The 11,165-nt window shown below is 43.2% G+C and overlaps 1 protein-coding gene across 2 annotated transcripts in view; it reads left to right on the forward strand.

Moving 5' to 3' along the window:
* Positions 1-1,211, forward strand: part of SNRNP48 (small nuclear ribonucleoprotein U11/U12 subunit 48) — a 28,938-nt gene extending 27,727 nt beyond the window's left edge. For both annotated transcript variants that reach the window (XM_075272181.1, XM_075272183.1), the window contains exon 9: positions 457-1,211. In XM_075272181.1, the coding sequence (XP_075128282.1) occupies positions 457-505 (49 nt within the window). In that variant the 3' untranslated portion in view covers positions 506-1,211. The remainder of the gene's footprint in view (positions 1-456) is intronic.
* Positions 1,212-11,165: the final 9,954 nt, after the last annotated feature.

Genomic DNA, 11,165 nt, shown 5'->3' on the forward strand with positions numbered 1-11,165 from the left:
TCCTCTTGCAGCATTGGGAACATCCCCAGTGATGATTGAGCCTTGGGGACCGCCCCCAGTGCTGCGAGAGAACTCATTTGCATACAGGAGAAAACCAGGATTTCTACCAAACGGCGGCATGGAGAAAACTTATAAAGGTAGGAGAAGAATAGCCTTTCTTAAGGCTATTCCTATGTGTTAGGGAGAAAAAAATGTGAGTTTAATGATTGAATCCCTTTAAAAGAAGAAAATCAAGAACTGATTGTTTCCATGCCCAACATTTTTTTTTCTTTTTTGCACAAGTTGCAGTGATTTTCCTTTATGTAGTGATTATACTTAATTTAGATGTCTTTACCACAATTATTGTACTTTCCGAAGTCCCCTATGTGGAAAATGCCTATACTTGTGGTTGACTGCAGCTTCATCCATACATTGATGAAATTATTGATTTTTTTTTTTTTTTTTCTCTTGCTACAGAATTGAAGATAAACACCACAGCTACAAGAGGAGAAGGGACAATGAGTAGTCAATGTACAAACACAAGTTGCACACTTCCGAATATATCTAAGGGGATCTATGGACAGTCTCACAATCACCTTCATACCATTCATTTTGTAAATCATGGCTTAATTTGCACAGAAACCATATATTTCCTGTTATTAAAAATTAGGATGACTTGCTCTGGGGTATGACACAGCCTGGATGGGTTATGTGTCCCTCTCTACAGAAAAAAAAACACTACCTAGCTCTGCCATCCTTCAAATGATTCTCTTGATAGAGATTGTGAAGCAGCTCAAATCCTCCCAGCATCCATTTTAACAGGGCTAGTACTACAGGTATACAGTTAGTATGTAAAAAGTAACTCGCCTTTTAGAAAAGAAGACCTGTTTCTTTTACATCTTTAAGATATATTACATTCTCTCCATTTTGTATTAAAGCATACAGAGTTACAGCATGCTGAGTTGTTTATAACTGGAAGTATGCTTTAAGGGGATATTATACTGACCACAGTCAAACCAGTGGCCACAAAGGAAATATATGGCCGCTGGCACCTTTTATACATTGTTACAGATGTTTAGATAGGTGGATGCTTACCGTATTTTTCGGACTATAAGACGCACTTTTTTTCCACCAAATTTGGGGGAAAAAGAAGGGTGCGTCTTATAGTCCGAATGTGGCGCCTGGCATCCGCTGTACTAGAGAGACGGATGCCGGCAAGGGATAGATGCAGGTGCCGGGGCCTGAGACATCGCTGCGCTCCTCTGCCCTGCATGAAGCCAGCAGCGGGAGGAGTGATGCTATTCCGCTCCTCCGTCCCCCGCCGCTGGCTTCATGCAGGGCAAAGGAGTGCAGCGATGTCTCAGGCCCCGGCACCTGTGATGGCGTCTATCCCTCGCCGGCATCCGCCTCTCTAGTACAGCGGATGCCGGGTCTGTAGTCTGTATTGGCGGCCCCTTCCCCCCCGGGGCCGGTCCCTACCGGCCCCGTACCTGTGAAGTTGCAGGCCGGCTCCTGCGCGGCGATATCGCAAGAGCCGACCTGTTCGGGTGACAGCCGGGAGCCTAATGAAGGCTAACAGGCCTGTCACTGCTATATTAGTATTGCGGCTGGGTCTATGACCAGCCGTAATAGTAATATACAGACTGTCCCATAGATGGCAATACAGTTGTATTGCCGTCTATGGGACTTGCAATGAAGTGACCGCAGGTTCAAGCCCCCGGGGGGGAATAAAATAGTAAAAAAAAAAAAAGCTTTAAAAATATATAATAAAAATATGAAATAAAATTTCTAAATCACCTCCTTTCCCTAGAATATATATAACAGTAGGAAATCATATATCATAGACCGCCGGGTTTTTTTTTTTTTTTTTTAAAAAAAACACTCTATGCGTCCCCATACAGCTGCAGGGTCACCTGTCAATGTGGCCTTGCAGCTGTTGCAAAACTACAACTCCCATATATTAAATATTTTACCATTTTTTGCTTCAAAATTTTTTTTGCCTATTTTCCTCCTCTAAAACCTAGGTGTGTCTTATAGTCCGAAAATATGGTAAATAGATGAATAAGCAGATGCAGAGAAGGACAGATGGCTAAATCTGTACATCTGTCCCCAGCCGTATCTGCACATCTGTCTAGACATCTGCCAGGGTAGCTAACCATTTGGCTGTAAAGATGTTTGTGAGGCTGTGCGCTAGAGCATTACCATTTCCTTGCTAGCAGACTCCCTTTAAGCTTAAAGCAATTTTTTATTTTATTTTTTTAATAAAAAATGTGTGTTGTACAATACATTTTATATCCCAATACAAGCCCCTTTTCACACTACAGTTGTAATGTCCATAGTTGTGATCTGCCAGAGGATCAGAACAAAGGACAACACAACTGCCAGATTGATGGAGTCCAACATAAAGGCAAACTTCCCTTTTTGGATCGATCATCAAAAACAGAAATAGCAATGTTAAAATAAAAATGAAAGGCCCCTTACATTGCTTTTTTTTTTTTTTTTTTCTTCGTGATAGGTAAAATGCAACCTGATTAACTTTTATTTTCCTTCTGAAAGGGAAAGCCAATGTAAAGATACTTCTTTTTATTTGAACACTGCTACCTATGATCACAGATACAAGTAGAAAAACCAGTTATGTCTGTTGTTCTGATCCTTGATGAATCAGAAAAATGGACATAATGCTGGTGTGAAAGTAGGCTAAATGTGGAAAAGTCTGTTATTTAAAGAGGACTTCTGGCATTCCCAGTATGTGCCCCGGTGTGGAGATATCTCCCCACTATCAGAAGGGCGGGCCATACAGCCTATCGTCATTGCTGGACTGTGGAGAACGACTCCCCTTCCCCACAATCTTCCTGACTGTTCTCTAACCCTGTCTGCTTTCCAGTGGTATATAATACCACACATTAATGAAGAGATGAAAGGTCTTTAAAAAGAAACCATTCAGACCTGTTGTTCTTGTTTGAATACTTATTTCTAAATAAAATCACTTTACTGACCTCTGTTTTATGCTCTTTTGTTAAAGGGGTTAATCCTGTCATTTTCTCTGTGGTCCTGCAGAAAAGAAAGTTGTGGGGGACTTGAGTGATAAATGTCTGGTTGCTGAGAGGTCCAACATTGGGCTATTTTGTGGATATGGTATATACTGTATGTCCTTTGGAACATCCCCATAAAGAAGTGATCTTTCTTGCTTATTTGATTGTGGGACACAGCACCATGGGTAATGGCCTGGCCACTAGGAGGCTGACACTAGGAATACTAAAAGATGTCAGCTCTGGGCTATACCCTCTCCACACACTCTGCCGAGATTTACCTGTATGTTACAATAGAAAGTCATAAATTATGTCCACATATTGTGTATTTTTATTTGGCACCTATCATAAAGCCTGAGAATATAACTGACTGTACATCTTCTGAATGGATCTTCATCATGGTACACCAATGTTTCATATATAATGAAACCTCTCACTTGTTTGAGAAGACCACCTCCTTTTGGAATGTAGGTGTCCCACTAAGTGAGAATATTTTGGGGAAGGTCGTTTTCAGTTCCGATATGAAATGAGCCCTGACTTCAACTCCATAGAACACCTTTGGAATGAATTAGAATGGAGACTGTGAGCCTTGCCTTGTCATCTAGCACCAATGTCTGACCTCATAAATGCTTTTCTGGACCAATGGTCAAAAATTCTAACAAACTTAATCCAATCTTTAATCCATTTTGTAGAAAGCTTCCCTAGAAGATTGAAAATTGTTTTAGCCGCAAGGGAGCGGACAGAATTGGGATATCATAAAGACCTCTCTGTGTGTAATATGTAGGTGTTCCGATACTTTTGTAAATATAGTATATGACAACAATGGGGCAGATTTACTGCTCAAATTCCCTGCAATTCTTGAGTAATCTTTCCCAAATAACTGGCATATGGCTTATACTGCATTTATGATTTGTCCCTCACCTGACAAGGGACATGACTTGTGTAGCTTAAAACTGTCTGCTATTAAAGTGGCTCTATCACCAAAATTATGCTGACAGAGTCCCACATATGTGTGAATAACCTTTACAAAGGCTATTCAGGCACCGCTAAAGATATATTAAACTACTCCCCCTCCCCCCCCAAAAAAAAAAAAAAGAGAATGTGTTAATCTTATCTATCGTGCACGGTGGGTGGGCTTTCAGGGTCCGACGTCATCTTCAGCCATGCCTCCTCTTCCAGCGATGTCCTCGGGTCCCGTCTTCCTCCGGTGCTCGCGAAATGCCATTCATAAAAAAAAAAATGGCGCGGGTGCATGCGCAGTAGCATGCTGCTATTACTGCGCATGCACCAGCACCATTTTTTTTTTTTTTTATCAATGGCAGTTTGCGAGCGCTGGAGGAAGACTGGACCTGAGGACATCGCTGGAAGAGGAGGCGTGGCTGAAGATGACATCGGACCCTGAATTGCCCACCCACTGTGCACGATAGATAAGATTAACATATTCTTTTTTAGCGTTTTATTTCAAAACGGGGGGGGGGGAATAGTTTAATATAACTATCAGTGCCTGAATAGTCTTTTTAAAGGCTATTAATGCATATTTAAACTGTATTGGAAAATCTGCCCCCATTGTTTCCCTTGCAAAATTAATCAGGATTCCTCTTCTGCTGTCCTAGTGTTTTGCTCCCTTTGCTGCTTGTCCTTGCGTGTTTGGCAGACTTGAAAGTAATATGTATGCTTGAAACAGTTTGGAGGATTGTGGTCTCTTTCACTTTTTAGTAGAGATGAGCCAACAGTGAAATATTCGATATTCATTTTGAATAGCTGCTCAATATTCAACTATTCGAACGAATATCAAACTCCATTATAGTCTATGGGGAAAAATGCTGCGTTTCAGGGGAACCCACAATTCAACTCAGGAGGGTCACCAAGTCCACTGTGACACCTCAGGAAATGATGCCAACACCTCTGCAATGCAACTGGGACAGCAGGGGAAGCATGTCTGGGGGCATCTAACAAGCCCAAGTCACTGTTTTACCCCACCATCACAGCCTATCAACTACACACTTTCTACATTCAAAAAAAAAAAAACTCTATCAAAGTGGGAAAATACCTGGAAACCTTCTTTCCTTCCCAATTGGATGGACAGAAACCCAAATTTTAAAGGGATTCTACCATTAAAACATTTTGTGGATAAGACGTCGGAATAGCCTTTAGAAAGACTATTTGTCTCTTACCTTTAGACGTGGTCTCCGCCACGCCGTTTCTCAGAAATAACAGTTTTTACCGGTATACAAATGAGTTCTCTTTCAGCGATGGGGGCGTCCCCATCGCTGCCAGGGAAGTGTCTCCAAGCGCCGCCTCCTTCTTCGTCCGCTGCGTCATGTTCAAAGTCTTCTTCCAGCGCAGGCTTGTAACTTATAGCAGAGCGGAGCAGATTGCGCAGGCGCACAAGTCACGGGAAAATGGCCGCTTGCACAGTATTTTTAGCGGCCATGACGTAGCGGACGAAGAAGGAGGCGGCGCTTGGAGACCCTTCTCTGGCAACGGTGGGAACGCCCTGTTCACTGTTTGAGCGCTGGGGCCCGCCCCCATCGCAGCAAGAGAACTCATTTGCATACTGGTAAAAAACTGTATTTCTGAGGAACGGCGCAACGGACACCATAGCTAAAGGTTAGAGACGAATAGCCTTTCTAAAGACTATTCCGACGTCTTATCCACAAAAAAAAAAAAAAAGTTTTAATGACAACCACAGATGCAATAGGCAATGAGAAATTCAACAGTACCCACCCTGAACTGTCATTGTGGATGTGTGTGATGAGGTAAGACCTTCCCAAATTCACTTTTATGGCCCTTAACGTGAGCCCTTCCAAATTAAGTTACAGGCCCTTAAGCTGAGCTACCAGCAGAGAGTGAGGCCCTTTAGGTGACTTCAGCCTCTTACTAGCAGAGTTTTAGGCCCTTTAACTTAGTTCAGCCTTGCACCAGAGTTTTTTGCCCTTTGGGTGAGTTGAGCAGAGTGTTAGCCCCTTTAAAATTCTTAGCCCCTAAAACAGTGGTTTCACAACCATCACTCTCATTGTGTGGGACTGATGCAGTGGATTGGACTGAGGACCCAGACATTGACCTTGATTTTGATTGTGAAATTGATAACATCAAATCCTGGGGGTAACTTTTATTTAGAGGACTACCGGTAATGGTCCTCTAATATCGGACTCTACATTACCCCTACAGGGTTCTGATCAGGTATTAATAGTCCAAACAACATGCTCCTGTAATTTAGATGTAGATCAGAAAACACTTTCCCTTCCGACACCAGATTTAACCCATCATCATCCTCTTCCTCCTCCTCCTCCAGAGATGGAGCCACTAAAGGAAACCTTGCCTTCCAAGGCATGTTTTGGAGCTGTGACTGAGCCAAATCTAAACACAGAGGCCTTTGGAACTGAACAAAATTCACCATCAGTGTTTTTGGCCTTTTGGGTGAGTTGAGCCTTGCACCAGCACGTGTCCCGTAACATCAGGCGGGCCCTAAGTTCTGCGCTAAGTTGTACAAAGTTCCACTTGACCACCGACGCGTGGACAAGTGCATGCAGCCAGGGATTCTACATCTCAATCACGGCATACTGGCTGAATGTAGTTGAGGCTGGGACCGGGTCGCAAACTGTGGCGTCCTGCATTGTCTCCTCGCCTAATATTCCTGGCAGGAGTGCTGAAACACCACCCTCCTCCTCCTCCTCCGCCCTTGAATCGACCCCAACTACTGGCGTGGGGAGACGTCAGAAGGCTGTGCTGAAGCTCATCAGCTTGGGGGACAGACAGCACACTGCCTCCTAGGTGAGGGATGCCATCCTGGATGATATGGCAATGTGGTTTTCGCCGCTGCACCTGGGCCCAGGCATTTTTCGTGTGTGATAATGGCCGGAACCTGGTAGCGGCTCTGGAGCTTACCAGCCTCCAACACGGTCCATGCCTGGCCCACGTTTTCAACTTATTGGTGCAACGGTTTTTAAAAACATTCCCCAATTTACACAAGCTACTGGTTAAAGTGTGCCACTTGTGCGCCGACTTTGGCAAGTCTACAGTAGCTGCTGCTAGCCTCAATACACTACAGCTACGCCTACATCTGCCTAAAGCACCGGCTTTTGTGCGAGGTCACCACACGCTGAAACCCTAGATACCATATGTTGAGCAGGGTGTATGAGTAGCAGAGACCTTTGATGGAGTTCCATCTCCAAAACCCAAGGGTTCATCAAATCAGCTCCCTCAGTTTCTGCACCATGAGTGCCCATGGGTGGCAGACTTATGTGAAATCCTATCCCATCCTTTCCACTGGACACTTTACAAACTCACTAGAACCTCTATGAAATTGGATAAATAATTTGAAAACTTCTTTCCTCTACATTAATATGGACAGAAACATAACTTTAAACCGAAAGAAACATTAGCATGCTCTCATCACAGTTCCTGATATGACAGCTGCGTTAACAGGGTGCAGGCTACAACGCAGACCAGGCCCGATCACAATTGCTGTGTATCCTACTTAGCTTTGGGGGGTACAGCATCAAAAAACTGGATTGAGCACATATAGCTGGACTGAATTGCTGTGTATCCCACTTAGCTTTGGGGGGTACAGCATTAAAAACTGGATTGAGCATATATAGCTGGACTGAATTGCTGTGTATCCCACTTAGCTTTGGGGGGAAAACCCTTAAAAATTGAATTGACCATATATAGCCAGACTGACTTGCTGTGTATCACACTTAGCTTTGGGGGGCACAGCATTAAAAACTGGTTTGAGCATACATGGACTGACTGAATTGCTGTGTATCCCACTTAGCTTTGGGGGGTACAGCATTAAAAAACTGGAATGAGCGTATATAGCCGGACTGAATTGCTCTGTATCCCTGTTAGTTTTCGGGGGGACACTCTGTGGACAGCTCGACTCCTCTCCGTGCAGTATATAGCTCTGAAAAGAGCTGTTGTTTTTCTTCAGTTTTTCCCTGCCTACTATAAGCTAATCCTCTCTAGCCCTCAGCAGCATGTCTGTCCCTACGTCTACAAGCCGCAAAATGACACGAAAATGGCGGCCGCTATTCTTATAAATCGGAGGTCACATGTTTTCGGCAGCCAATGGGTTTTTTAAATTCATGTTCATGTGATGGGGGATATTTCCATGGAGTCCCTATGATAACAGAAGCAGATGACCCTTGACATCTGTAGAAACAGAACGTAAAGAGAGGCTAAAGTCGCACTCCATTCACCCTCTCACCAGTATTTCAGTGTTTCCACAGTGGTCAGGATACAGAAAGGGTCTATTCCTGGTGGTAGGGTTGGGGTGGGGGATACTAAACTTACCTGGGGCCTCGATTGGAGCTAGTGTCCTTCTTGGCCTGGGTGTTATGGTGGAGAGGATTGAATGTTCGGCATTCCTTACTTCCTGCAGTCCCTCTAGGCTAAAGCAGGAGATGTGGTGTATATTCCACATCTCCAGCCAGATAGGAAGTGACGTCACTTTTTTTTTTCCTGCCTCCAGTATCTGGATGAAACTCCACTTTTGCTCTTCACGCATCACTTCCAGTAAGTGCTTCCAGATAGTGCACAATACTCTCTGATGACATACAAGAAACAAGAAGTTATGTCAAGATTACATAGCCAAGAAAAGTCTATTCAAAATGGTGGTGCCCATGCACTTCAGGGAAAATGGCACATGGGTTAGCTTTGACTAAAGCACCAGGGGCCTTAATGTACTTGATCAGTGTCGGTATTACGACACATCAGTGTCTTCATTCTCAGTATAATGGCTCAGTCAATACCCCACGTAATGACCCCACATGTAAAATAACACCCTCCACAGTGCCATAGCAGCCCCCATACAGCATATTGTCCCATAGAGGCTCCTCTACACAATATAATGTCCCCATAGTGATCCTCTATACAGTATAATGTCCCATAGTGGCCTCTCCAGGCAGTATAACGTCCCATAGTGGCCCTCACACAATATAATGTCCCAGAGTGGCCCCTACATTAATAGAAATAAATAATCCCACATACATAGAGATTTTCTAACAATTTCGGGCTCAGATAGACCTACTTTTGTTTCTGACCACAGAGTATAGTCAGCGGACGCCCCAGAAAGGTGAGTAAACATAACAAACAATGTTACACCTTTCCCTTGGGAAGCTACTTCCCTTGTTCTCCCGCCCTCTAGAGATGATATCATGGCATCATAGTGTCATTATGGCCTCCCTGATGTCATCTCTGGATGTTGGAGGAGCCCAGGAGAGTGAGTGAGTAACATTGTTAAGTTTAATCACCTACCTGGGGCCTCTGCTTATTATACTATCTCTTCAGACCCTAGAGCATAATTGTAGTTCATGGGTGACGAGCCCTACAAACTACCATTGGGGCAAGGAGCTCTTATCACCCATACCTCTGGCAATAATTGGGCTTACCCCCAGAGGTACGTGTACCGTGCCTTGTGAACCACTGCTCTAGAGGAACAGAGGATGAGTCATTATTCTTCTTCCATGTTCTATGTAATGAAAGTAAGCAACACCATCTAATAATCAATTTAAAATATCTACAGTGTATCTATAAGAAAATCCAAGATGGAGACTCTGAATTCTATCACCTTTCTTCTAAATCAGGGGGCAGTAATTTATATGCTAGATGTAAAAGACTCATATTATCACATTCCAATCCATCAGTTGTCTCATAAATTCCAAAGATTTGCAGTAGATCCGATCAATTACCTGACCAGATCCTTCATTTTCAGTTCAGGGCCCAACCCTTTGGCATATCATCAGCCCCCAGGATTTTTACCAAAATCTTGGTAGAATTGGTAGAAACCATCTCGAAAGGGGGTCCTTAATGATATGTTATTTAGACAATTTTTTAATTGTCAGAGATTCCAAAGACTCTCTAGTCCACTTCCTGAGCAGGAACTCTGTAGACCTGAATGAGTGATTTTTCAGTATGAAACTCGTTGGGGGACTCTTGTTTGCAAACAGGAGGAATTTAAAAGTAGAGACTTTCTTCTCACTAAATGTATTAGATCCCGCAGCTGGATATGCCTTTCCTCCTCTTGCTCTGATACTGAGATTCTTCCAGAAAATATGGCAGCACAAAACAAAGATAATTATGTTGGGTCCTCTCTGGCCAAAAAGAGCTGGTTCTCCCTGCAACAGAAACAATCCTTTATTAAATTAATATTCTGTGAGGCTATGCCACCATGTGTCCCCATCACCATTCAGCTTCATGGGTACCCTGTCAATTATACCTGACATTCTTAGTACAGGAAGGAGAACATAATATCCCAATGTCCACCATATTTGGGAGGGAGTCACACCCATTCAATTGCTTGGAAACAACTTGTCCGTCATGCATGTCATGAATATGTTTCAAAATGGGTGTGTCCAAACATTCAACACATCTCCTACATATTTCCTAATTCTTGCATAATTGAGGGGAAATGGACATGCAGCAAGATACGCAAGATGTAAGATACGTCCCAGAGATCCTCTGATCCAACCAGGTACCAAGTTTCACAAGTGGTTCCAGATAACTACATGTCACATGGGCACAGATGTTTTTACCCCTCTGATATTTGTCAATATCTGTATCTCTCACCAGTATCTGCTAGTATTTTCTCAAAATACTACACATCTTTTTATGTCTAGTATCAGCCTAGTGGTTATTGCTTCATCTGTCTTGCAGTCAACACATCATTACGATGCGCATTTAATTCCTCCCCTGTAAGATTTTCTGACAACCTCATTGGTGAATCCCCTTATCGTGAATCTATAGAACAATTCAGAAGCCTACTCCTTAAAGTCCATTATAAAGCTACAATTTTTTCTGATTCAATTGAAATCTAATGGCATGTTATATCAGTTACATAGCATTGTGGCATATGTAAACAAGCAACTGATTCTACCAGCATTGTATGACCATGTATGATGCATCATTGGGTTACTGAGGTAAACAAGATATGATGGGGAGCCTTGGCATGGGAGATTGTAGAATTCTAACAGTAAAAAAAAAATAAAAATTTAGACTAGCTTCTGCCCGCGACTTCCTCTGTGGGTTGTTGTTGGTGATAAGCCGCTTATAATTAGCCAAACGTGGTTGTCGGTGATCTGCTTGCGTCTGCGTGTTGGCTCTACTACATCTGCGCATATGCACAGCAGCCCCAGCTGTATGCACATCCTTATGGAA

This window comes from Leptodactylus fuscus, chromosome 4 (assembly GCF_031893055.1).
Source record: "Leptodactylus fuscus isolate aLepFus1 chromosome 4, aLepFus1.hap2, whole genome shotgun sequence".
NCBI classification, from domain to species: Eukaryota; Metazoa; Chordata; class Amphibia; order Anura; family Leptodactylidae; genus Leptodactylus; species Leptodactylus fuscus.